The sequence below is a fragment of the Lagenorhynchus albirostris genome, chromosome 9 (assembly GCF_949774975.1).
Source record: "Lagenorhynchus albirostris chromosome 9, mLagAlb1.1, whole genome shotgun sequence".
Taxonomy (NCBI): Eukaryota; Metazoa; Chordata; class Mammalia; order Artiodactyla; family Delphinidae; genus Lagenorhynchus; species Lagenorhynchus albirostris.
The window spans coordinates 55403533-55431394 of record NC_083103.1 but is presented as its reverse complement, the minus strand read 5'-3'; the positions used below and the strand labels follow the sequence as shown (position 1 = coordinate 55431394).

The following is a 27862-nucleotide window of genomic DNA, read 5'->3' as shown; positions in this document are numbered from 1 at the left end:
TTCTCCGAACCAGAGTTTTATCTTCGTTGTAAAAAATAAGAACAGTAATAATACCTACGTCACAGGATCGTTGTGAGGGTTTAGACAAGAACGTGAGAAGTCCCCGGCACAGTGCAGGGCGCAGAGTCGGCACTCATCGAGCTAGTTAGTTGCTCTTACTCCCAGAGGTGTTTTTTGCCCGATGGTGGGTTAATCTGTTTCCTAAACTAACTAATGGTCTTTCCCTCCTTTGTGATAGCAAAACCCAGTGTCTGCATCTCCCATTCCCAGTGGCACCAACAGTCCGGCCCCTAAGAAGAGCACTGGCAGCGTGGATTATCTGGCCCTGGACTTCCAGCCGAGCTCCCCAAGCCCCCACCGCAAGGTGCCTGGGGCGGGCGGGCAGGTGGGTGGGTGTCAGTCCGAGCTTTGGCGGCCCTGGGGCAGGGGTCCCGGAGGCCAGCTGCCTTCAGCGTAGGCCGGCGGCACTCTGCTTCTGTGACTGGGCCGTGCCGTAGCCTGGGTCTCCGGGGGCTCACGCGCCCTCACTCTCAGCACACAGGTACCCTGAGCCCGTAGGACCGCATCCGTCAGCCCACCCCCCCTGTCGTGCGGATGGGCGAACGAATGCACACGGAGACACGAGCGGCTCGAGGTCACGTGTGAACCCACGACAGAGCCGAGACTCGGGGATCCTGTGTCCTGGTCCTGAGTTCTTCTTTGAGAACTCGCTGTCCAGGTGCAGCCTGCAGAAGGGCTTCCGGGCCCGGGAAAGGCCCCCCTCAGGAAGCACACTTAGCCGCCCAGTCCATTCAGCAGCCCCGGCGCAGCGTCCCGCGCAGGACGGCTGTGCGCGCTCACAGCGAGCCACGCACAGAGCCCTGTGGCCGGTGCTTGCTGGCACCCGGCACAGTCCTTCCCCTGGACAAGTGGCCACAGGGAGGTGGGTGGAGGCGCAGGTGAAAGCCTGGAGCCATCCATCAGGCCAAGGAGGGGCCTGGGTCCCCCCAGGAGCTGGGACATCGGGACGGCAGGCAGGGGCTGCCGCATCAACCAGGAGGGACGGTGCGGTTTGGAGTTTAGGCCTTACAGGCCACTTTCAGAAGGAAAAGGCAGGCCAGAGAGGCAGCTGTGTAGAGCCCCACCTCCTCTCCCCGCGCGCCCGCCCCCCGCGTTACTGGTAACTCACAGCCACTTCACTTCCCCGCTCTGTCCCCCAGCCATCCACGTCATCAGTCACTTCCGATGAGAAGGTGGACTACGTCCAAGTGGACAAGGAGAAGACCCAGGCCCTGCAGAGCACCATGCAGGAGTGGACAGACGTGCGGCAGTCCTCGGAGCCCTCCAAGGGGCCCAAGCTGTGACGCGCGGGCTGCCGCCCCAGGGAGGGGCCAGAGGCGGCGTCTCCAGAGCTGACGCCTCCCCGTCTGTCTCCCCCTTCTCCTCTCCAGCGCGCCCTCCTGCCCACCCCCTCTCTACTCTGCCACTCTGGCCTTCAAAGCACTTGTCATCAGGAACCCTGACCCCTTCCCCTGGGAAGCGAGGGCCAGATCGAGGCGCTTCCTCGGCTCCCTCGGGGCCCACCTTTGATTTTTATCAGCAATGGCCGTGCCTCCACCCACCTTAGTTAGAGCTATTGCCAAAAAGCATCCTTCAGCCTCTTCCTGCCCTTTAGACCCGAATACCTACCAGACGTGTGGAGGGAGGGGCTGGGGCTCTGAGCCAGATTCCACACCTCCCCTTTGGGCACAGCTCTCAGCCCCTGTCCCTCCCGCTACTGGCCTACCTCTCCCCCAGTCCCGGAAGAAGCCAAGTCGTCTCGCTGACCCAGGGAGCCAAGGACCAGCGGACCAAGGTGGATACAGACGTCTTCAGCCCTGTCTTTCTTGGCAGGGGAGAGGCAAGGCCACCAAAAGATGAAGGAGTTGAGGAGGAAGGTCAGAGGTGGTCTTGAGGGACAAAGGAGTTAGACCCCCAGATGCAGAAGGGCAGTGGGTACCTGCTGTGGTCCCCCATTTTCAGGCCAAGTGGCAGTGCAGCTGTTACCGGGTGGGAGAGGCAGAAGGAGAAGGACAGCAGGAGGGGAAGACAGGATGATGGGCAACCCAGAACAAGGAGCAGGAGATGGGGTGACGAAGACACTGCAGGGCCGGGCCCCCGGGACTGTGGGGCCAGAGGCCCGGCTCTGCCACTCTGGGACAGAGCGTAGTCCTCTTCCCCGAGACCCCACCCAGCCAAGAGCGCCGCACCCACGAGGCTCGGACTGTGCTGGGCGGTGCAGCGCGTGGGGTGGGAGCGCCGATGTGGTGGGGGGGCCGGCGGAGCTGTGGGAAGGCGACGCACTGTGCGGGGTGGAGGTGCGTGGGGGGGGGGACGACTGAGGGGCCACCCTGGGACGGCCTGGGTGGAGACACAGGGCGGCGCCCAGGCCTGGAGTGGAGGCGCTGCAGCAAGTGAGCTTCTGCAAGATGGGCAGTGCGGCAGGGGAGGCGCCGGTAACCGATGGGCTGAGAGGCGGGGCGAAGGCTGGGGGTGGGGGAGGCGCAGCTAGTGGTTGAGTACATCCGGAGGGCCTGGTGGCGAGCCGGGCAGTGCCGTGGAGATGCAGGGTGGAGCAGAACGTGAGGACTGGTGTGGTGGTCAGGGGAGCGATGTGCATGGCCGCAGGCGAGGGCAGCTCCCAGGACTGATGGGTGGCGGGCAGAGCAGGGCAAAGGAGCAAGCAGAGCGGAACAGAGCCTAGTGGACGACGCGGGAGAGTGGCCGGCAGCTTGTGCCGTTTGGTTGAGTTTTGTGTCAGGTCCCAAGGAAGTACAAGTGTGGCCTGGTGACAGGCCAGAGTGTGTTCTCAGCTCACGTCACCCTCTGTTGCCCTGTCGAATCCCAGGTGCCTAGCTACAGGGACAGGAGAGGGCAGGCCTCTCCTCCCATGGCTTGAAAGGCCACCAGATCAGCATCACCCTCTGCCCACCTTTGCCAGGGACAGGAGGAAGGGCATCACGCCAGGCTCTTTTCTCCTAAGTCTGGGGAGGGGGGCTCTTTTATGTTAAAGTTCTTGGCCAAATTTTTAAGAGTTTCAGAGGCAACGTGGGTAGACCAAATGTTTCATCCTACCCTGGGGTGAACAGACCTTCCTCCCTCCAAAAAAAGAAAAAAAAAAAAATGACTTCCCACCCTATTTAAGGGAGGTGGCTACCGCTCACCTTTCTGCTCCTGTGAGCCTGTGTAAACACGCACACCCCAGGCCTGCGGCCTGACCTTACTCCATCCCGGGAGAAATTTTCTCAACAGTAGCCCCTTTCCTCCTAGTATTAGTCACATCAATTCAATAAGCATTCATTAATGGCTGCTATGGCCACGCCTGGGCTAGGCACTGAGAACACAGGAATTAAATCAGACTTTGTGTTTGAGAAGGTCAGAGTCGATTAGAAAAAAGACAGGGACACATTGGTAATGGCCGTGAGAGACACTTAAAATGCTGACAGTGTGCAGAGAAATCGAGGCTTGTTCTCTAGGAGGTTGGTGCTGGGGGCAGGAGTGGGGAGGGGTGGAGATCAGGGAAGGTGGTTTCTAGGAAAAGGGGGTGCCTGACAGGGGCCTCAGAGGAAGAAGGGTCAGATTTTGAGAGGGGGAAGGAGGGCAAGGCTGGGATCCGGTGGAGGAAGATGGACAGAGAGACTTAGAGAACCTCGTGCTTTGGGAACAGACCTCTGGGAGTATGGGCCCAGCCTCTCAGAAGCAGTGAGGCCATGCCTTGGTGTCCCCACAGGTGAAATGGTAATGGTGGTGGCAGTGGCCTACCCTGGGCAGGGTTTGGTGGTTCACTCTGCCCAGCCCTGTGTCCCTTTAAGGCCCTCTGCAAAGGGTCTCACGTGGCAGAGCTTTGAATGGTGCCACCCCTGTGCCCCCATAGGCTACAGGTGGGCCCAGGTACTGGTACCCTCAGTTCCCAGCATCCTCCCCTATTGATCGCAAGGTGCCCTAATAATGTCAGCATTTTCTGAATGTGCCATGTTGTGACTGAAACTGGGTGGAGTCTTGAGAGACTGAGGTGTTCAAATCTAACCACCAAGGAGGCCTCCCTCCAGTTCTTGGTTCCTATAACCCCCAAACCCTTCGGGTGGAGGCGAGAGTAGAGACGGGAGGAAGTACAAGAGAAGAGAAAATTGGCCTGTTGAGAGCAGAGACTGGCTCAAAAGCCCCAAGTACCAAGGTGTCTAATATTCCCCTGTCTGGTCAGTGTAAAAAACTGGTCCTTTGGCCTTCAGTGGGTCAGAATCCACCTCTCCTGGTGGCCTGGCAAGGACTGCGATCCCAGGATGCCTTGTCAGCCAGCACAGCTCACACAGGCCTCGTCCTGCTTGGTGCTCCTCAGAGAAGCAGCTGTCCTTGCCCCCTTCCAGCTCCACCTCTGCAGGGAGTGGTATGGAGCTTGTGTCTCCTTCCCACCTTGGTGAAGAAGGGCCCTGAGGCCTCTTCTGTGGCTACTCCCTGCTCTGTAACTTCGCTCTCGAGGGTCTGGATCACCAGGGATAGGCGGCACCCAGAGCACTGGCCAGTTAACCCCGTCCCCTCCCTAGACTGATTTCAGTAACTTCTACATTCGAAACCGTTCAAATAGGTCCCATTCCTAGGACAGACGCACAGCTGTTCTCAAGGGATTTACCTGCCACGGGGCTAAGGCCTCAGCCGCAAGCTGCAGCTGACCCACACCCCTGTGACAGGGCTCTGGAAACAGAGTGCCGGGCAGGAGGGAAATTGGCACGAACTTCCCCTCTGGCCCTTCGGCAAAACGTGGGGGAAGGAGGCTGAGCGCAGGAGCTCTAAAGCCCCCTCCTTCCGGAACCCACCAGGCTCTTTGGGGCCAGGTGGGCTGCCTGATGAGGGGTCCCCCTGGAGATTCAGGCTGTCATGTGATATTTGGTGGTGTGTGTTCTTATGTGTTTGTTGGTTACATGTGTCTTGAAATTTAGAATCATTTCCCACAGAATCGTTGCTTTGTCGGGAAGAGAAAATGGGCTGGAAGAAGCCCAGTCTTAGGTTTCTGGCCCTCTTACCATTTAAAATTGACATTTAATTTTTCAAATCACTGTTGGTGCCTAATCACTTAAGTTATTAATTTATTCTGTTTTCTTTTTTAAAAAAGATTTGTAACACGTATTTATCCTGTGAGTAGGTCTGGGGAGGGGTGGGAACGTGTTCACATGGGTCCTGTTTTCGCTGTGGTGACACATGGTACAGGCCTGGAGCTTGCAGGTCCCTTTTTACTATGGTGTTGGGTCTGGACAACAATAAAGTCCATTAGACGCAACCAGGAGGGCTGCTGAGTGTGTCTCGTCCGGAGGGGCTGGGGATGGAATGCACGCACACTGGGATCCCGGCTCGCCGTGCCAGGCTGCTCCACTTGCATTTGAACAGGAAGCAACTGGGTACCCTTCTTGGTGAATCTTCCTTACCTCGGAAACTGTACTCCTGGTGCGTGAAATGGAAAGTGTAGTAACATCTGCCAATTCATCTTTCTTAGGAAGCTCAATGGACCAAAGAGATGAATTCTGAGCATGACTCTGTCTCTGACAGACGACTGTCGGCCCACTGTCGCTGGTCCCTGAGGTCTCAAGGGTCTATGGCTTTTGGGCCAAAACTCCTCCACCTGCAGCCCCTGAAGCCCCCGGCCAGGCCACTGCAGTCCCAAGCTCCAAGATGGCTGGAACCTGAGGGCTGCCGCCTACTTTCCTCCCGGCCTGAGCCCAGCCCACCCCAGATTCTCAGAGGTAAGAAGGGAGGAATGTGGTGGCAGCAGCAGTCTCTGAGCAGCCCACGGTTCCTGGGGTCTGGAGGAGCTCCAGCCCCACCTGACAGAGTCCCTTAACAGTATCCTGTTAGGGTGGCCCCCAGCCTGTGCACCCACCCCTCCACCCCTATCTATCTATCTGGGCACATCCCCACCACCCGTCCTCACTGTTGATTGACACAGCACTTCAGTGTAGGGCATGCTTGCCTCCCCTGGGGCAGCACACAAGTCAGCCGGGCAGGGGGTGGTGTCCCCTCCTTCCTGTCCAGACACAGCAAGAAACCAAGGGTTAGAGCCTACCTCACAGCCAGTGACTGAGGCGGGAAGAACGACGGCTTTAAAGGCTTCAGAGAACCTGTTTTTATTCCTGTTTGAGACCCTGGTTCTCTTCTCTCCATTTAGAAGGGGTACAGCAGGGTCAGGGCACAATGAGGTCAATATCTGCTCCTCACCAGACCGGCCCCATGATGACGGCCAGCTGCTGAGGCGCTGAGCCAGCCAGCTTCCCTCAGGACAGATGTCGTGAGAAACACAAACATACTTGCAGGAACCTCAGGACGCGCTCTCTCTTAACCAGAAGGGGGATGCAAATGGTGGCATCTCAGGCACTGAGGCAGGAGAGAGGCTCAAGAGGCTGTCCTCCCCTCTGTGCGTTGTCGCTTGGTGTTGGGAGGACAGTCTCTGGTCCTGTGCCAGGCTGCTTCCCACCTCCACTCCTCTCAAACAGTGTAGGCACCCACAGACGTTGCCTCAGGCCCCTCAGAGAAACCAGGAGGCGGCCAGAGGGGTGACACAGCCGCCTTCTTTGTGCGAGGGCTTGGCTCTGCCTCTGCTTTGTATATCACAGAGAAACAAGATTGTCTGAAAGGAGCTGGGAAGGAACTGCTACTTGATGGCAAAACACCAGCGCTGTGACGTTCAGCCCTGTGGGATAGCCTGCAGCGGGTAGGGGACAAGGCCCAGAGAGTGTCCGTCTCAGCTGCTTCAAGCTGACCAGGACGCTTGGGTGTAAGTCTTAACGGGGCTGATCCCAGTGTCGGGGCCTGAGGCCCGGTTTAAGGGGCTTGGGTCTCACCTCCGTATCTGAGTGAATCTCCGTGTGCCCTTCGGGCTGAGGGCAGGGGCCCAGGAGCCCCCCGCTCCATCTCTCTGGCCCTCGGAAGGGCCTGCCTTCAGGACTGGACCTGCGCAGCCTCCCTCAGACCCCACCTGGCCGAGCACCTCTGCCCGGGACCTGGGTTCCCCCCCCCCCACTGAGGTTGCCTGTGGCACCCTCACAGGTGCTTAGCAGGCCAGGGGGTGAGGGTTCCCATTAGAAGACCAGTCTGTGGAAGTCACCACCGCTGCCACCTGCAGGGCTGCAGCCCCCCGGAGGGCCTTCATCCTCATCTTTGTCTTCGTCAAAGCCCCTCCCCCAGTGTGGAGATGTGGGGAGTGCAGAGATGTAGGCCGCCCTGCTCCGCGCCTCCTTCTCCTGCTCCTGGAAATACAGATGGGAATGGGGCCGGAAGCTTAACGGTCAGTCAGTCAGGCTCTGCAGCCTCAGTTCTCCCTGCACGCCCCCAATGCCACCCAGCCCTTCCGAGCATCACCCCAGGGCCAGGCGCAGAGGAGCCACAGCTTCTGCCCTAGAGGCATTCCAGCTTAGTGGGAGGACGGGTGGGACGGACCCAGAGCCATCCTGTATCTAGGCTTCCAAAGCATTCTTCCTCCTCCCCCGAATAGAAACTCCCAGTGGGGCTTCCCTGGTGGCGCAGTGGTTGAGAGTCCACCTGCTGATGCAGGGGACACGGGTTCGTGCCCCGGTCCGGGAAGATCCCACATGCCGCGGGGCGGCTGGGCCCGTGAGCCATGGCCGCTGAGCCTGCGCGTCCGGAGCCTGTGCTCCGCAACGGGAGAGGCCACAGCAGTGAGAGGCCCGCGTACCGCAAAAAACAAAAAAGAAAAAAAAAAAAAACCTCCCAGCCCCCTGAAGGAAAGGAACTCATTTCTACTAACTAACTGGACTGTGAACAGCTGACAAGGGCCTGACGTGGCACCAGAAAGCAGGAGGTGCACTTCAAAGGTCACCTCATAGCCCCCAGGGACCCTGCTGCAGGCTTCCTGGAGTGGCTGCCCAGCCTCTGCCTCTCAGGGCACGAGGAACCCTCTGCCAGCCCTCTGCCAGCGAGGAAGCTCTTCCTCCTGCTGAACTGAGGCCAGCCATGGATTCGCCTTCTTACCACGGGCCCAGCCCTGCCTCCACCTGGACAGCTCGGCAGAAACGCAAAAGCAGAGGAAGGGGCCCCACAGCACGCAGGTGCTGCTGGCCAGGGGTCCTGACGTGCCCACACCGGCGGCCTGCGGCAGCACGCCTCATGCTGGTCCGCACGCTGGCTGTTTCAGCTGCAAAGTATTTTGATACCACCCCTGACTCTACAGAGTGGAGCCGGAGGCTCAGAGAGAAGAGGCTCAGTGAGTCGGGCGGCCCCCCATCCGCTCGTATCCACTACTCACAGAGCCCCTCCTCCAGCACACTTATGACACCTTAATAAAACACTGATCCTTCCTCATGTCTGTTCCTCTGAAGCATGGGCTACGCCTGTCTGGCCCACCGATCTTCCCCAGCACTGAGTGACAGCTCAATGGATCAAGGGAAAAAGGAACAGACGCCAAGAGAGGCGCCGTCACCGTCTGAGCCGGTGGGTGCTGGGAAGCCCCTCCGCCCCCAGGGGCTGCTCACCTGCAGGAAAAGGATGTTGTCTTTGGAAATGGCTTCCATCAAGTCTTTGTGGAGGGTGGGCTCTGCCCGGGCTCGGGGAGAGCCGGGCTCAGCCTCATGCCCCTCCCGGGGCCGCTGCCGGTAAAAGAGCACGTAGGCGGTGTCCTTGGGGAAGAAGGAGGTGACGTTGCTGACAGACTCAAAGGAGGAGAAGGACACCCGGGTGTCGTTGAACAAGTACCACTGGTTGTCGGGCTCGGGCCCATCAGCCGCTCCCGTGTTCGGGGCTGGGCGGGCCGCACCCTCGCGAGCGTAGCAGTAGTAGTGGCCGCTCTCCGAGGACACCCCGGAGTGCACCACGACGCTGCAGAGGTCGTAGGCCTGGCCCCGGCCCCCGGCCAGCGGCAGCCGCAGCAGCAGGGGGATGGAGACGTCGTCCAGGATCTTGCGGCGCCGCATGGTGCGCAGGTCGAAGGAGAAGCGCAGCAGGGTCAGGATGAGGTAGCGCGGCCCCTGGCTCAGCTCCACCACCTTCTCGGCGTCCTGCAGGGAGGCGCACGACTCGCAGCGGTAGCGGTTCTCTGCCGTCAGCCTCTCGGGCGACAGGAAGTAGTTGACCAGGTCCAGGACCGAGCGGGAACCCTCCCCAGATGGGGCGGAAGCATTTCTGAGGGTCCCTGGGCCCAGGCCGTCCTCCTCCTTCTCGGCCTCCTTCTCCTTCTCGGCCTCCTTCTCGGTCTCCTTCTCCACTTTCTCCTCCTTTTCCACCTTCTCCGCCTTCTCCTCCTCCTCTTCCTCCTCCTTTGCCACCTCCTCCTGACTGCTCTGCCCCCCGGGGCCCTGGTGGCCCAGGCCTTCAATGTTAAGGACGGTGGGGGGAACGTCCCCTGTGATGCAGTGTTTCCTCTGCCTCCGAGGAGCCGCCCTGCTTGGCGCCTGGGCTCGCGATGGCGAAGGGAGGTCCTGGGCGCCGACGTCCTCTGCAGGGAGCATCACTGAGCCCAGGCGGCGGCGGCGGCAGCGCTCAGGCGGGGGAAAGGCAAGAGACAGGTCCGTGAAGGCCTCCTCCCTGGTGGAGATGTTAAGGCAGCGGAGACAGCATATCCGAGTCACAATCTTGCCCCCGAACATCTTCTCCACCGAGGTTGGACTCGGGCTGGGGGGCTCCTCGGGCGGGGAGGGCGAGCTGGACTGCTTCAGCTTTTGGCAGATCCTCGTCCCCGTTTTCTCCTCTTCGTGCAGCCTGGTGCAGGGAGCAAAGGGCCTTCGTCCATACACAGACCCATCCCCAGTGCACTGGCCTGACCTGTGCATCTGCCTTACTCAGCTGGCCACGTGTTTACACGCATGCAGGAGAAGGCACGGGGAACATACATATGCGTGTACGAAACGGCATCCGTGCACATGCACTCATAAGCCAGGCACACATGCTACACACTTACCTGCACGAGGCTCACAAACCTGCCACAAAAAGACGTGCATGTGCCCCCAGAGAGCTGATGAGAAAACACACACGTGCACGCTCAGGCAAGCACAGCATGGTGTACACACACACTTACCCTCCCAGTCACGGCTCACGTCAGCATCTCCAAAACTCCCCTCCCACTCGGCCCCCGTCCCCACACTCACGACACACATCTGCTCCAAGCCTTTCCCAAGTGCAGGGCTGTGCCGTTTCCAGGAAGAGACAACACAGCCCAGGGGGAGGGGGCTTTCCCACGAGCACCCTCTCCAGACCTGGAGGCCCCGTGCAGAGCCAGGCCTGGCCTCCCTTACCGATCCAGCAGGTACTTCAGGTACTCCGAGCAGTCCTGCTGGGTGCCAGGGCTGAACCAGGGTGTCCAGGATGCAGATAGAAAGTTCTCTGGAGAAATGGCAGGCCGCTAGGACCAAGGAGGGAGAAAGACAGGGCCAGGAGCCAGGGCCACTCACCAACCAGCGCCACAGTATGCTAGGCCTGAGGATGGCCCTGGGGACTCTCTGCCCCAAACTTCCAGCCTCCCCACTGAAGTCCTCCCCCTTCCCTGACTCATCCCACCAAGGCCACGCAGCCTATAATCAGGACGTCGGGTCACGGAGGTGAACGATCCTCCGGGAGTCTGCTCCTCCCGGACACACCTCACATTTCACTCCAGGCCCTTGTTCGTTGCCATTCCCTCTGCCTGAAACACCCTTCTCCCCGGTCAGGAGCTTAGCTATAGAGTTCAAGTCCCAGGTGCAGTTAGTGTCACCTGTCCCACAGTGTCTTCCCAAGAGCCCCCATGCCCATCATGATCAACTCTTCCTCCCTAATACGCACACTACACTCACGTTTCCCTCTGCTCAAGCACTACAGCTGCTATCTGCAGGTTCCTCTTCCCCACCAGACTACGCGCTCCGTGGAGGCAGGACTGTGGCTGACGCATCTCTGTGCCCCCGCACAGGGCCTGGCATAATGCCTGCCTGGCCAAGGGCTTTAGGTTCCAGGAGGGCAGAGACAGGGATTAAAACAAATACAGCCCTCAGGGTGCCTGGCAGGCAGTATGAGTGCTCAAAAATGCCAGCAGACCAACAAAGCAACACCTAACAGAATGGACTGAACCACTGCTGGGAGAGATGTGGGCAGCGCAGCACAGAGGGGCTCAGGAGGCACTCCCTTGCCTGCCCGGTAAGGCCGCTGAATCGGCCCCTTGGGCTTTAGCCGTGAACCCATGCCAGCCTGGACTGGGGCCCAACAACTCACACCAGAAAGTGGGTCCCACAGCCAGATGCAGGCAGGTCGTGGGGAAGGGGAGGGGTCAGACCGGGCCTCCTCTCCAGCATCCCCGACTCCCCCTGCGCTCACCTGGCTGTGCTCCAGGAAGGCGAAGAGCCACTGCAGCTTGGTCATCAAGGGCTGGGAGTTGTTCTCAGTCAAACGGAGCACACAGTGTCTGAAACTTCCAAACAGAGCGGGGCACCTGGAGTAAGCCAAGGGCACCCAAAGAACCTCTACTCACCCATACTGTGGCAACCCAAGGACTCCAAGCTAAAGGCAGGACAGACACCTGTAGCTCCAATCTGAGCCAGGCGCCAGGGAAGAGGAGCAGGTGAACGGCTCAGCTCGGACGACAAGGTGACCCCTGCAGTCCCTTCCAGTTCTAACAGCCCATGACTCCACGATTTGAAGATTCCAGTGTCCTAAGGTCTTATGGTCTCAGGGTTTTAAAGTTGGAACTCTCAGACACGCTCCAGAGTCCATGCCAATATCACCACCAGCCACTCACACCCTTCTCCCTACTGCCCTGAGAAATGGCGTTCAGACCCGTCCAGAGCAGCGTGCCCTGCTCCAACCTTGGCCCTCCAGGCCAACTATGACAGCCCCTTCTCAGGGCCCCTGCCACCCCAAGTTGTCCCTCTGCCTTCAAATGGGAGGGGGTCACTGTGAGAATATGCTGAAAAAAGAGGACGGGGGTAGACTGGGGCTCATGAAGGAGTCTGATCCCATGGGAGATAAGAAAGAGCCCTTCCTGACAACCACATTCCCTGGAACAAGCCAATTCCCAAGCCCCAGCTGAGCTCCTGTTCTCCCAAGAAGCTCTGGCTAGACAGGTAGGCATCTCTCCAACCTGCACCCACTGTGCAGGACAGTATAACCAAAGTGCGGTCCACGTAGCAGTCTGTGACAAAGCAAGTTCAGAAACTGAGACTTTAGAACCTTGTATAGTGATTTGACAGTACTATGACCGTACAAGCACACGTGCATTTCCTAGTAAGTCATTTTATTGTATTCTACAAAGGGAAAATTCTGCAGCAGACTGGAAGTTCAAAAGACGAAACAAAACTAGTCCTTCCCCAGGCAGTTTGAGAAGCACGACAGCAGCATGTTAGGAGTTCCTAGAGTTCAGCTCCAACCTCCTCCTGGAGCTGAAGCTCAGAGAGAAGAAACTGCCTGGACGTCCTACCACAGCCAAAACCAAGGCTTACTTCCACTGTGACTTTTAAAAAAGATGTCTAAGCGTGGTACTGGTGAAACACACACAGTTGAGTAGATCAATAGAACAGAATAAAGAGCCCAGAAACAGACCCCCATAAATATAGTCAGCTGATCGTTGACAAAGGAGCAAAGGCACTATAGTGGAGCAGAGAAAATCTGTCCACAAATGGTACTGGAACAAGTATACATCCAAAACCAAAAACAAGTGAATCTGAGCACAAACCCTACACCTGTCACAAAAATTACCTCCAAATGGATCATAAACCTAAACGTAAAATTCAAAACTATAAAACTCTTAGAAAATAACAGGAGAAACCTAGTGACCTTGAGTGTGGGGATGCCTTTTTAGACACATCACCAAAGACACAATCCATGAGAGAAATAATTGATAAGCTGGATTTCATTGAAACTAAAAAATTCTGTTCTGTGAAGTACAGTATCAAGAGAATTAGAAGACAAACCAGAGACTGGGAGAAAATATTTGTAAAACACACATCTGATAAAGGAATGTTAAAAAAAAAAAACAAAAAACCTCTTAAAACTAAACAATAAGAAAACAAACAACCTGATTAAAAAGTGAGCCAAACATTTTAACAAATATCTCACAAAAAAATTATATATATATATATATACACACACACACACACACACACAGATGGTAAATAAGCACATGAAAAGATGCTCAACATCATGTCAATCAGGGAAATACAAATTAAAACAACAATGAGATACCACTGCACACCTATTAGAAAGGCCAAAATCCAGAACACTGACAACACCAAATGCTAGCAAGGATGTGGAGCAACAGGGACTCTCATTCATTGCTGGTGGGAATGTGAAATGGCACAGCTACTTTGGAAGACAGTTTTGCAGTTTCTTACACAACTAAACATACTCTTCCCATCCTATGCAGCAATCATACTCTTTGGTATTTACCCAAAGGAGCTGAAACCTTATATCCACACAAAAACCTGCACAGGGATGTTGATGCAAGCTTTATTTAGAATTGCCAAAACTTGGAAGCAACTAACATGTCCCTTCAGTACGTTAATGGATAAATGGCACTGTGGTACATCCTGGCAATGGAATATTATTCAGTGCCAAAAAGAAATGAGCTATCAAGCCACAAAAAGAAATGGAGCAACCTTAAATGCATATTACTAACTGAAAGAAGCCAATCTGAAAAGGCTGCATACTATATGATTCCAAATATATGATTCCAAATGTATGATTCTGGAAAAAGCAAAACTATGGAAACAGTAAAAAGGTTGCCAGGAGTTAGAGGGGGATGAACAGATAGAGCAGAGGATTTTTAGGGCAGTGAAAATACACTAGATGAACCTCTGGAACAACATTAAATGCACCATTTGCATTATAGGGGTCCCAGAAGGAGAAGAGAGAGAAAGGGCATGAGAAAATATTTGAAGAGTTAATAGCTGAAAACTTCCCTAACATGGGAAAGGAGGAATACATCGACACATATTAATCAAATTGACAAAAATTAAAGACAAAGAGAAAATATTAAAAGCAACAAGGGGAAACCAACAAGTAACATACAAGGGAATCCCCATAAGGTTATCAGCTGATTTTTCAGCAGAAACTCTGCAGGCCAGAAAGGAAGTGGTATGATATTTTTAAAGCAATAAAAGGGAAAAACCTACAACCAAGAATACTCTACCCAGCAGGGCTCGCATTCAGATTTGACAGAGAAATCAAAAGCTTTACAGACAAGCAAAAGCTAAGACAATTCAGCACCACCAAACCAGCTTTACAACAAACGCTAAAGGAACTTCTCTAGGCAGAAAAGAAAAGGCCACAACTAGAAATAAGAAAATTATGAATGGGAAAGCTCACTGGTAAAGGCAAACATACAATAAAGGTAGGAAATCATCCACACACAAATATAATATCAAAACTAGCAATTATGAAGAGAGGAGAGTACAAATGCAGGATATTGGAAATGCACTGGAAATTAAGAAACCAGAAACTTAAAAAGCAAGCTTGCATATATATACAGACTACTATATCAGAACCCCATGGTAACTGAAAACCAAAAATCTACTCTACACTAGATACATACACAAAAAAGAAAAAGGAATCCAAACTCAACACTGAAGATAGTCATCAAATCACAGGAAAAGAGAACAAAGAGGAAGGGAAGGAAAAAGACCTACAAAAACAAATTCAAGGGCCTCCCTAGTGGCACAGTGGTTGAGAGTCCGCCTGCCGATGCAGGGGACACAGGTTCATGCCCCAGTCTGGGAGGATCCCACATGCCGCGGAGCGGCTGGGCCCGTGAGCCATGGCCGCTGAGCCTGCGCATCTGGAGCCTGTACTACGCAATGGGAGAGGCCCGCGTAATGCAAAAATAAAAAACAAATTCAAAACAATTAACAAGGGCTTCCCTGGTGGTGCAGTGGTTAAGAATCCGCCTGCCAGTGCAAGGGACATGGGTTTGAGCCCTGGTCCAGGAAAATCCCACATGCCGCAGAGGAACTAAGCCCACACACCACAACTACTGAGCCTGTTCTCTAGAGCCTGTGCTCTGCAACAAGAGAAGCCACCGCAATGAGAAGCCTGCGCACTGCAATGAAGAGTAGCCCCCACTCGCCGCAACTAGAGAAAGCCCGCGCGCAGCAAAGACCCAACACAGCCCAAAATAAATAAAAATAAATTTATTTTAAAAAATTAACAAAATGGCAATAAGAACATACATATTGATAATTACCTTAAATGTAAATGGATTAAATGCTTCAACCAAAAGACACAGACTGGCCAAATGGATACAAAAGCAAGTCCCATATATATGCTGTCTACAAGAGACTCACACTTCAGATCTAGGGACACATACAGACTGAAAATGTGGGGATAGAAAAAGGTACTCCATGCAAATGGAAATCAGAAGAAAGCTGGAGTAGCAATACTCATATCAGACAAAATAGACTTTGAAAGAAAGACTATTACTAGAGACAAAGAAGGACACTACATAATGATGAAGGGATCAGTCCAAGAAGATATAACAATTATATGTGCACCCAACATAGGAGCACCTCAATATATAAAGCAAATACTAACAGCCATAAAAGGAGAAATCAACAGTAACACAGTAACAGTGGGAGCCCTTAACCTCCCACTTTCATCAATGGACAGATCATCCAGACAGAAAATCAATAAGGAAACACAGGCCTTGAATGACACATAAGACCAGATGAACTCAACTGATATTTATAGAGGATTCCATCCAAAAGCAGCAGAATATACGTTCTTCTCAAGTGCACACAGAACATTCTCCAGGATTGACCACATGCTGGGCCACAAAGCAAACCTTGGTAAATTTAAGAAAATTGAAATCCTATCAAGCAGCTTTTCCGACCACAATTCTATGAGATTAGAAATCGATCACAGGGAGAGATCAAGATATCGGAGTAGCAGGATGTGAAGTTCACCCTCTCCCACAAATACATCAAAAATACATCTACACGTGAAACAATTCTCACAGAATATCTACTGAACGCTGGCAGAAGACCTCAGACTGCTGAAAGGGCAAGAAAATCTCCACGTAACTGGGTGGGAAAAAAGAAAAAAAAGAAGAAAAGAAAGCAAGAAAGGAATCGGGATGGGACCTGCAACATTGGGAGGGAGCTATGAAAGAGGAAAGGTTCCTGCAACCTGGGAAGCTCCCTCACCGGCAGGGAGGTCAGCCAAGATAGAAGGGGAGCTTCAGAGCCTCTGAGGAGAGGGCAGCAACCTGTTTGAGGCAGCCAGAGCAGAGGGAGAACTGCACAGATGGTCAGTGCCACCACCCTGTGCTCCCTAACCTGACACACATGTCTGCCAGAACTGACAAGGGCTGGGTGCTGGAACTCGGGCTTTGGAGATCAGAACTGGGAAGAGGACTGGGGATGGCTGTGTGGAGACAGACAGGGGTGGGAGTGGTGCTGGAATCCAGTACAGCCACGGCTGGGGGTGTATGTCGAGGAAGCCTGGGACGTCATAGAGGTCAGTCATCACTGTTTGGGGGATATACAAGGGGAGGGGTGGGACCCAGATTGCAGCCTTTTTCCCTGTGGGCACACATGCAGAGGGCAAGACACTGCCTGCACGGGCTCCAGGGGCAGTCGCAAGCCTCCACTGCCGCCCACCTAAACGCCAGGAGCAGTCACAAGCCCCCACTGCTTCTCTCCCACATCCCAGGAGTGGTCATGGGCTCCCGCCACCACCCTCCCAGACTCCAGGAGTGGTTGCAAGTCGCATCCACTCCCATCGCATGCCCTGAGGGTGAGTCTGAGCCACCACCACCTCTGAGAACCCCAGGACCGGGCACCAGCCACCACATCTGCACACACCCTATCAAGTGGATAACAACCAGCACAAGCTGAGAAAAGAGGCTACAGGGATCCATACTAAAAACAGCCTCACACCAGATTTATTCAACCCACACAAGGTACACAGGGATGAAACCACATATACATAGTTCTCCTAGACCACAGTAGATAATTGTTGCTCCTTAACTTACAGAGTAAGAGAAATATAAGTAACATGAAGAAGCAAAGGAACCACTCCCAGTTAAATGACCCAGCGCATTCCCCTGAATGAACAATGAAGCAGACCTCTTCAGTCTAACAGACACTGATTTCAAAAAGGAGATAATAAAAATACTGAAGGAATTAAGAAAGGCTATTGACAGAAATGCAGAGTACTGTAAAAAGGGACTAGAAACTATAGAGAGAAACCAAGAAAAATTAGAAAACATATTTGCAGATATGAAAGCTGAGCTAAAGGCAATGAACAGCAGAATGAATAATTCAAAAGAATGAATAAGTGACCTGGAAGATAGAAAAATGGAAATCACCCAATCAGGACAGCAGACAGTACACAGATTAAAAAAACAAAAAACAAAAAACAACTGTGAGGGCTTCCCTGGTGGCACAGTGGTTGAGAGTCCACCTGCTGATGCAGGGGACATGGGTTCGTGCCCCGGTCCAGGAAGATCCCACATGCCGCAGAGCGGCTGGGCCCGTGAGCCATGGCCACTGAGCCTGCGTGTCTGGAGCCTGTGCTCTGCAGCGGGAGAGGCCACAACAGTGAGAGGCCTGCGTAACACACACACAAAAAAAACTCTGTGAAAGTGATGATAACAACAATGAACAGCAAAAAGATATACATGAAGATGTAAAAGAGAATATCAAAATCATAAAATGTAGGGGAGGAGAGTAAGAAAATGTAGAATTTTTTTCCTGGAATGTATTTGAACCTATATGACTACCAGTCTAAGGCAAGTAGATACAATTAACATACTTGAACCTATATGACTTGAACCTATATGAACCTATACTTGAACCTATACTTGAACCTATATGACTTGAACCTATATGACTTGAACCTATACTTGAACCTATATGACTACCAGTCTAAGGCAAGTAGATACAGTTAACATACTTGAAAAACAGGGTAACCGCGAATCAAAAACATACAATAGATTCACAAAAAAACAAAAAGAAGAGAATAAAAGTATAATACAAAAGAAAATCATCAAACCAGAAAAGGAAAAACAAAAAGGAACAGAGAGGAAATATAAAATCAATGGGAAAACATGGTTTAAAATGACAACAAATACATATCTATAAATAATTACCTTAAATATCAATGGTCTGAATGCTCCAATCAAAAGACACAGAGTGGAAGGCTGGATAAAAAAGCAAGAGACTACAATATGCTGCCTATAAGAGACCTACTTTAGGACAAAGGACACACATATATTGAAAGAGAGAGGATGGAAAAAGATATTTCATGCAAACAGAAGTGACAAGAAAGGGGGGGCTGGCAATACTCATATCAGACAAAACAGACTTAAAACAAAGTCCATAAAGAAAGATAAAGAAGAACATCATATGATGATAAAAGGATCAATACAAGAAGAGGATTTTACACTCGTCAACATATATGCTCCTAATATAGGAGCACCCAAATACATAAAACAAATACTAACAGACGTAAAGGGAGAAATTGACAGAAATACAATAATACTAGGAGACTTTAACACCCCACTCACATCAATGGACAGATCTTCTACACAGAGAATCAATAGGCAACAGAGATACTAAATGATACAATAGGACAGTTAAACTTAATTGATATTTTCAGGACACTACATCTAAAAAAACCAGAATACACATTCTTTTCCAGTGCACGTGGAACATTCTCTAGGATTGACCACATACTAGGGCACAAAACAACCCTCAACAAATTTAAGAATATAGAAATTATCTCAAGCATCATTTCTGACCACAGTGGCATGAAACTAGAAATTAACCACAGAAAAAGAAATGAAAAAAAAGAAAAATTACATGGTGACTTAACAACATGCTACTAAACAACCAATGAGTCAATGATGAAATCGAAGAAGAAATTCAAAAATACTTTCAGACAAATGACAATGAAAACACAACCATACAAAATCTAAGGGATGCAGCAAAAGCAGTTCCTAGAGGGAAGTTCATAGCAATACAGGCCTTCCTCAAAAACCAAGAAAAACCTCAAACAACCTAACCTACCAATTAAAAGAACTAGAAAAAGAAGAACAAACAAAATCTTAATTCAGCAGAAGGAAGGAAATAATAAAGATCAGAAGAAATAAATAAGATAAAGATTAAAAAAACAATAGAAAGGGACTTCCCTGGTGATCCAGTGGCTAAGACTCTGCACTCCCAATGCAGGGGGCCTGGGTTCGATCTCTGGTCAGGGAACTAGATCCCACATGCCGCAACTAAGAGTTCGCATGCCGCAACTAAAAAGGATCCTGCATGCTGCAACTAAAGATCCCACATGTCGCAACTAAAAGATCCCGTATACCACAACTAAAAGATCCCACATGCCACAACTAAAGATCTCACATGCCGCAACTAAAGATCCCACATGAGGCAACAAAAATCCTGCATGCCACAACTAAGACATGGCACAGCCAAATAAATAAATAAGTTTTTTTTTAAAAAAAATCAATACAAACAAGAGCTGGTTCTTTGAAAGGATAAACAAGGTTGACAAAACTCTGGCCAGGCTCACCAAGAAGAAAAGAGACAGAACCCAAATAAAATAAGAAACAAGAAAGGAGACACAACAACTGATACTGCAGAAATACAAAATAATAATAATAAGGAAATACTTTGAACAATTATATGCCAACTAATTCAACAACCTAGAAGAAATGGACAAATTTCTAGAAACATACAGCCCACCGAAACTGAATCAAGAAGAAATAGATAATTGGAACAGACCAATCACTAAAAGTGAAATAGAATATGTAATTTTAAAACTCCCTACAAACAAAAGTCCAGGACCAAATGGCTTCACAGGCAAATTCTACCAAACATACAAAATATAATTTATACCAATCCTTCTCAAATTCTTCCAAAGAACTGAAGAAGAGGGAACACTCCCAAGGACAGTCTATGAAGTTACCATCACCCTGATACCAAATCCAGATAAAGACACCACCAAAAAAAAAAAAATTACAAGCCAATATCTCTGATGAATATAGATGGAAAAAATTCTCAACAAAATATTAGCAAACCAAATCCAACAACACATAAAAAACATCATACACCATGACAAAGTGGGAGTCATCCCAAGTTCATAAGAATGGTTCTGCATATGCAAATCAATGTGATAAACCACATAAACAAGAGACAAAAACCATGTAATCATCTCAATAGATGCAGAAAAAGCACTTGAAAAAATTCAACATCCATTCATAATAAAAACTCTTACCAAAGTGGGTATAGACAGAACATATCACAAAATAGTAAAAGCTGTTTATGACAAACCCACAGCCAATATAATACTCAATGGTGAAAAGTTGAAAGCCTTCCCCCTAAAATCTGTAACAAGACAAAAATGTCCACTCTCACATCTTCTATTCAACATAGTATTAGAAGTTCTAGTCACAGCACTCAGACAAGAAAAACAAATAAAAGGTATCCAAATTGGAAGGAAAGGGATAAAATTGTCATTATTTCAAATGATATGATACTATATGTAGAAAACCCTAAAGACTCCACACAAAAACTACTGGAACTGATAAATGACTGAATTCAGCAAGGCAGCAGGATACAAGATGAATATACAGAAATCAGTTGCATTTCTTTACACCAAAAATGAACTATCAGACAGGGAATGTAAAAAGACAGTAACTTTTAAAACAGCAACCCCCAAAATGAAATGCTTAGGAATAAACCTCACCAAGGAGGTTAAAGACTTATATGCTGAGAACTATAAAACATTAATAGAGGAAACTGAAGATGATTCAATGAAATGGAAAGATATCCCATGCTCTTGGATTGGAAGAATTAATATTGTTAAAATAGCCATACTACCCAAAGCAATCTACAGATTTAATGTGATCCCTATTAAATTACCCATGATGTATTTACAAGATTAGAAAAAATAATCCTAAAATTCATATGGAACCGTAAAAGACCCAGAATTGCCTAAGCAATCCTGAAGAAAAAGAACAAAGCAGGAGGAATAACCATCCCAGACTTCAGAAAATACTACAAAGCTACAGTAATCAAAATGGCATGGTACTAGAAGAAAAAATAGACATATGGATCGATGGAACACAACAGAGAGCCCAGAAGTAAACCCACACACCTACAGTCAATTAATCTTCGAAAAAGGAGGCAAGAATACACAATGGGAAAAAGTCTCTTCAGCAAGTGGTGTTGTGAAAATTGGACAGCCACATGTAAATCGATGAAGTTAGAAGACACCCTCTCACCATATACAAAAATAAACTCAAAGTGGCTTAAAAGACTTAAGTATAAGACATGACACCATAAAACTCCTAGAATAGAACACAGGCAAAACAATGTCTAACAAATTGTATGTTATGATTTCTTACATCAGTCTCCCAAGGCAATAGAAATAAAAACAAAAATAAACAAATGAGACCTAATCAAACTTGCAAGCTTTTGCACAGCAAAGGAAATGATAAAGAAAATGAAAATACAACCTGCAGAATGGGAGAAAATATTTGCAAATGATGCAACTGACAAGGGCTTAATTTCCAAAATATACAAATAGCTCATAAAACTCAACAACAAAAAAACAACTCAATTGAAAAGTGGGCAGAAGACAAAAAGAGACATTTCTCCAAATAAAACAAACATATGGCCAATAGGCACATCAAAAGATACTAAACATTGCTAATTATTAGAGAAACGCAAATCAAAACTACAATGAGGTACCACCTCATGCCAGTCAGAATAGCCATCAAAAAGTCTGCAAACAATAAATGCTGGAGAGTCTGTGGAAAAAAGAGAACCCTCTTGCACTGTTGGAATGTAAATTGATACAGCCACTGTGGAGAACAGTATGGAAGTTCCTCAGAAAACTAAAAATAGAGTTACAATTATATAATCCAGCAATCCCACTCCTGGGCATATATACAGACAAAACTATAATTCAAAAAGATAAATGCACCCCCTATGTTCACAGCAGCACTATTCACAATAGCCAAAACCTATGTTTTAGGTTTTTCGGAAAAAAACCTAAATGTCCATCGATGGATGAATGGAATAAGAAGATGTGGTACAGACATACAATGGAATACCACTCAGACATAAAAAAGAACAAAATAATGCCATTTCCAGTAACATGGATGTAACTAGAGATTATCATACTAAGTGAAGTAAGTCAGAAAGAGAAAGAAAAATACCATATGATATTACTCATATGTGGAATGTAAAATATGACACAAATTAACCTATGTATGAAACAGAAACAGAATCACAGACATAGAGAATAGACTGGTGGTTACCAAGAAGGAGGGTGGTGAGAGAGGGATGGATTGAGAGTTTGGGATTAGCAGATGCAAACTGGTATATATGGAATGGATAAACAACAAGGTCCTACTGTATAGCACCAGGAACTATATTCAATATCCTGTGATAAACCATAATGGAAAAGAATATGAAAGAGAATGTATATATGTCTACCTGAGTCACTCTGCTGTACAGCAGTCACTAACAAAACACTGTAAAGCAATTATACTTCAATTTTAAAAAAGGAAATCAATCACAAGAAAAATACTGTAAGAAACACAACATGTGCAGGCTAAACAACATGCTACGAAACAACCAATGGATCACTGAAGAAATCAAAGAGGAAATCAAAAAATATCTGTAGACAAATAACAGTGAAAACACAATGATCCAAAATCTATGGGATGCAGCAAAAGCAGTTCTAAGAGGGAGGTTTATAGCAATACAATCTCACCTCAGGAAACAAGAAAAATCTCAAATAAACAACCTAACCTTACACCTAAAGCAATTAGAGAAAGAAGAACAAAAAACACCCAACTTAGTAGAAGGAAAGGAATCATAAAGATCAGAGCAGAAATAAATGAAATAAGCATGAAGAAAAAATAGAAAAGATCAATGAAATTAAAAGCTGGTTCTTTAAAAAGATAAACAAAGTTGATAAATGTGTAGCCAGACTCATCAAGAAAAAAAGGGAGAGGGCTCAAATCAATAAAATCAGGAATGAAAAAGAATAAGTTACAACAGACACCACGGAAATAAAAAGGATCAAAAGAGATTACTACAAGCAACTATATTCCAACAAAATAGACAACCTAGAAGAAATGGACAAATTATTAGAAAGGTACAAACTCCCATGACTGTACCAGGAAGAAACAGAAAATACGAACAGACCAATCACAAGTACTGAAATCGAAACTGTGATTTAAAAATTCCCAACAAACAAAAGTCCAGGACCAGGTGGCTTCCAAGGCGAATTCTATCAATCATTTACAGAATAGTTAACACTATCTTTCTGAAAATCTTCCCAAAAATTGCAGAGGAAGGAACACTTCCAAACTCATTCTATGAGGCCACCATCACCCTGATACCAACACCAGACAAAGAAACCACAGAAAAAAAGAAAATTATAGGCCAATATCACTGATAAACATAGACACAAAAATCCTCAACAAAATACTAGCAAACAATACATTAAAAAGATCACACAGCATGATCAAGTGGGATTTATCCCAGGGATGCAAGGATTTTTCAATATCCACAAATCAACCAGTGTGATACACCACATTAACAAACTGAAGAATAAACACCATATGATCACCTCAACAGATGCAGAAAAAGCTTCTGACAAAATTCAACACCCATTTATGATAAGAATTCTCCAGAAAGTGGGCACAGAGGGAACATACCTCAACATAATAAAGGACATATATGACAAACCTACAGCTAACATCATACTCAACAGTGAAAAGCTGAAAGCAGGGACTTCCCTAGTGACACAGTGGTTAAGAATCACCTGCCAATGCAGGGGACACGGGTTCGATCCCCGGTCCGGGAAGATCCCATATGCCATCGAGCAACTAAGCCCATGCGCCACAACTACTGAGCCTGCATTCTAGAGCCCACAAGCCACAACTACTGAGCCCGTACAGTACAACTACTGAAGCCCACATGCCCTAGAGCCCACACGCCACAAGTACTGAGCCCATGTGCCGCAACTACTGAAGCCCACGCACCTAGAGTCCATGCTCCACAACAAGAGAACCCACTGCAATGAGAAGCCCGTGCACCACAATGAAGAGTAGCCCTCGCTCACCACAACTAGAGAAAGCCTGCGCACAGCAACGAAGACCCAAAGCAGCCAAAAATAAAATAAAAAATTAATTAAAAAAAAAAAAGGAAAGCTGAAAGCATTTCCTGTAAGATCAGGAACAAGACAAGGATGTCAACATAGTTTTGGAAGTCCTAGCCACAGCAGTCAGAGAAGAAAAAGAAATAAAGGGAATCCAAATTGGAAAAAAAGTAAAACTGTCACTCTCTGTAGATGACAAGATACTATACATAGAGAATCCTAAAGATGCTACCAGAAAACTACTAGAGCTCATCAATGAACTCAGTAAAGTTGCAGGATACAAAATTAATACACAGAAATCTGTTGCATTTCTATACAGTAACAATGAAAGATCAGAAAGAGAAATTCAAGAAACAATCCCATTTACCATCACATCAAAAAGAATAAAATATCTAGGAATAAACCTACATAGGAGGCAAAAGACCTGTATGCTGAAAACTATAAAATGCTGATGAAAGAAATAGAAGACAACACAAACAGATGGAAAGACATACCATATTCTTAGATTAGAAGAATCAATATTGTTAAAATGACTATACTACCCAAGGCAATCTACAGATTCAATGAAATGCTTATCAAATTTCCAATGGCATTCTTCACAGAACTGGAACAAAAAATCTTAAAACTTGTATGGAGACACCAAAGACCCCAAATAGCCAAAGCAATCTTGAGAAAGAAAAATGGAGCTGGAGGAATCAGGCTCCCTGACTTCAGACTATACTACAAAGTTATAGTTATCAAAACAGTATGGTACTGGCACAAAAGCAGAAATATAGATCAATGGAACAGGATAGAAAGCCCAGAAATAAACCCACACTCCTATGGTCAATTTATCTTCGACAAAGGAGGCAAGAATATACAATGGGAAAAGATAGTCCCTTCAATAAGTAGTGCTGGGAAAACTTCACAGCTACATGTGAAAAAATGAAATTAGAACATTCTTTACCACCATACACAAAAATAAACTCAAAGTAGATTAAAGAACTAAATGTAAGACCGGATACTATAAACCTCTTGGAGGAAAACATAGGCAGAACACTTTGACATACATAGCAGCAATATCTTTTTTGATCCATCTCCTAGAGTAATGGAAATAAAAACAAAAATAAACAAATGGGACCTAATTAAACTCAAATGCTTTTCCACAGCAAAGGAAACCATAAATAAAATGAAAAGACAACCATAGAATGGGAGAAACTATTTGCAAATGACTCAACCAACAAGGGATTACTCTCTAAAACATACAAACAGCTCATGCAGCTCTATATCAAAAAAACAAAACAAAAAAACAACCCAATCAAAAAATGGGCAGAAGATCTAAATAGACATTTCTCCTAAGAACACATACAGATGGGCAAGGGGCACATGAAAAGATGCTCAACATTGCTAAGTATTAGAGAAATGAAAATCAAAACTATAATGAGGTATCACCTCACACCAGTCAGAATGGCCATCAGAAAGTCTACAAACAATAAATGTGGGAGAGGGTGTAGAGAAAAAGGAACCCTCCTACACTGTTGGTGGGAATGTAAATTGGTACAGCCACTATGGATAACAGTATGGAGGTTCCTTAAAAAACTAAAAACAGAGCTAGCATGTGATCTAACAATCCCACTCCTGGGCATATATCTGGAGAAAACCATAATTCAAAAAGATACATGTACCCCAATGTTCACTGCAGCACTGATTATAATAACCAAGACATGGAAGCAATCTAAATGTCCACTGACAGAAGAATGGATAAAGAAGATATAGTACATATATACAATGGAATACTACTCAGCCATAAAATATGAAATAATGCCATTTGCAGCAACATGGATGGGTCTAGAGATTATCATACTCAGTAAAGTATGTCAGACAAAGACAAATATCATATGATATCACTTATATGTCAAATCTGATACAAATGAACTTATTTACAAAACAGAAACAGATTCACAGACATAGAAAACAAACTTATGGTTACCAAAGGGGAAAGGTGGGGAGAGGGGATAAATTAGGAGTTTGGGATTAACATATATACATTACTATAAGTAAAATAGATAACCAACAAGGTCCTACTGTATAGCACAAGGTCCTACTGTATAGCACAGGGAACTCTACTCAATATTCTATAATAACCTATATGGGAAAAAAAATCTGAAAAAGAATGGATATATATATATATATATATATATATATATTTATAACTGAGTCACTTTGCTGTACACCTGAAACTAAATACAACATTGTAAATCAACTATACTCCAATATAAATTAAAAGTTAAAAAAAAAAAGAAAATACACTATATAATACCATAATGCTAGATAAATATCATTATACGGTTTTCCAAACCTACAGAATGTACAATACAGAGTGAACATAATGTTAACTATGAACTCTGGGTGATTATAATTTGTCAATGTGTAGGTTTCTCCTTGGTGGAAAAAAAAAAATGAACCATTCTGGTGAGTGACGTTGACAAGAGAGGAGGCAATGCGAGTGTGAGAAGAGAGGGTTGGGAAAGCTCTACATCTTCCTCTCAAGTTTTTTGTAAACCTAAACCTGCTCTAAAGAAGAGAGAGGATTCTGGGATTATGGCAGAGTAGGATGCATCAGGAAACTGTCTCCCCACATACACAATAACTGTACTGGCAGAATCTGTCTGATGTAACTAGTTTTGGAACTCACTCCGGAGTCTGTTGAAGGCTTGCAACTTCCAGGGGAAAGATTCCAGGGGAAAGCTTCCAGGGTAAACTGCAGTCAATGTCAGCTCTTAGCACAGTAGCAGATGGCTGTGCACATGTTCCTGGAGCGGTTTACACACATCTTGTAGAAGCTAGAGTGGGTAAAAAGGACTCTCTCCACGCCACCCCCCCCCAATACTGGGGAATCTGTACTCTGATTGCTGCTTCTGATCACACAGGTGCAGACATAGACATGGGCAGCCATTGTTGCACTTTCCCGCACTGTTGTAAATGCCTTCCCGTCAAGCTACAGTGATTTCCAGGGGACTTAAAGGGCCAGCACCCTCCCCACCCTCAGTTCCCCAATTCATTTTTTGCTTTTCCCCTTTGAGGAGCCAAACATTAGAGACTAGCACATTAAAAAACAACTGCATATATGGGGAAAATTAGAAAGTGACTGCATATGCCCAAGGAAAGACTCAGAAAAGATATAAGAAGACATTAAATTTACACTTCAGGCTGATCATCAGCACAGACACAGACTATAACAATAAAAAACAAAAACAATAATAAAAAATAACAAACCCATGGGAAGAAGGAGAATCTGATTTCCAGAGTTACCATATTATTAAACTCACATGTCCAGGGCTCCACAATCACAAGACATACAAAGAAACAGGAAAGTACAGCCCATTCAGAGGAAGAAAAATAATTCAACAAAATCTGTCCCTTAACGGCAGATGTATTAGACAAAGACTTTAAAACACTGGTCTTAAAGGTAATCAAAGAACCAAAGGAAGATGTGGAGAAAGTTGAGAAAATGATGTGTGAACAAAACAGAAATCTCAATAAAGAGATAGAAAACCTAAAAAGAAACAAAAAAAGAAATTCTAGGGCAAAAAAGTACAATAACTGAAATTTAAAATTTACTAGAGGGACAAAGGCAGGATTGAGCAGGCAGAATGAGTCAGTAAACTTGAAGACAGGAGAATGGAATTTAACAAGGGTGAGGAAGCGAAAGAAATAAGATTGAAGAAAAGTGAACACAAACTAAGAGATCCATGGGACACCATCAGAAGGACCAACATACTGTGGG

At 47.4% G+C, this 27862-nt stretch overlaps 2 protein-coding genes across 4 annotated transcripts in view; one reads left to right on the top strand and one right to left on the bottom strand.

Moving 5' to 3' along the window:
- The window catches only part of GAB2 (GRB2 associated binding protein 2), a 178913-nt gene extending 170595 nt beyond the window's left edge, over window positions 1-8318 (top strand). For 2 of the 3 annotated variants that reach the window (XM_060160125.1, XM_060160123.1), the window contains exons 9-12: window positions 239-364; window positions 1200-1834; window positions 5504-5750; window positions 6618-8318. In XM_060160125.1, coding sequence (XP_060016108.1) covers window positions 239-364; window positions 1200-1343 — 270 coding nt within the window. In that variant the 3' untranslated portion in view covers window positions 1344-1834; window positions 5504-5750; window positions 6618-8318. Of the gene's footprint in view, window positions 1-238; window positions 365-1199; window positions 5291-5503; window positions 5751-6617 lie in introns of those variants that run through there. The other variant, XM_060160124.1, reaches the window with a different exon arrangement.
- The window catches only part of USP35 (ubiquitin specific peptidase 35), a 74356-nt gene continuing 52609 nt past the window's right edge, over window positions 6116-27862 (bottom strand). Inside the window, exons 8-11 of the mRNA XM_060160122.1 lie at window positions 11296-11389; window positions 10248-10354; window positions 8493-9714; window positions 6116-7250 (exon numbers count right to left, since the gene is read on the bottom strand). Of these exons, the coding sequence (XP_060016105.1) occupies window positions 7083-7250; window positions 8493-9714; window positions 10248-10354; window positions 11296-11389 (1591 nt within the window). The 3' untranslated portion in view covers window positions 6116-7082. The remainder of the gene's footprint in view (window positions 7251-8492; window positions 9715-10247; window positions 10355-11295; window positions 11390-27862) is intronic.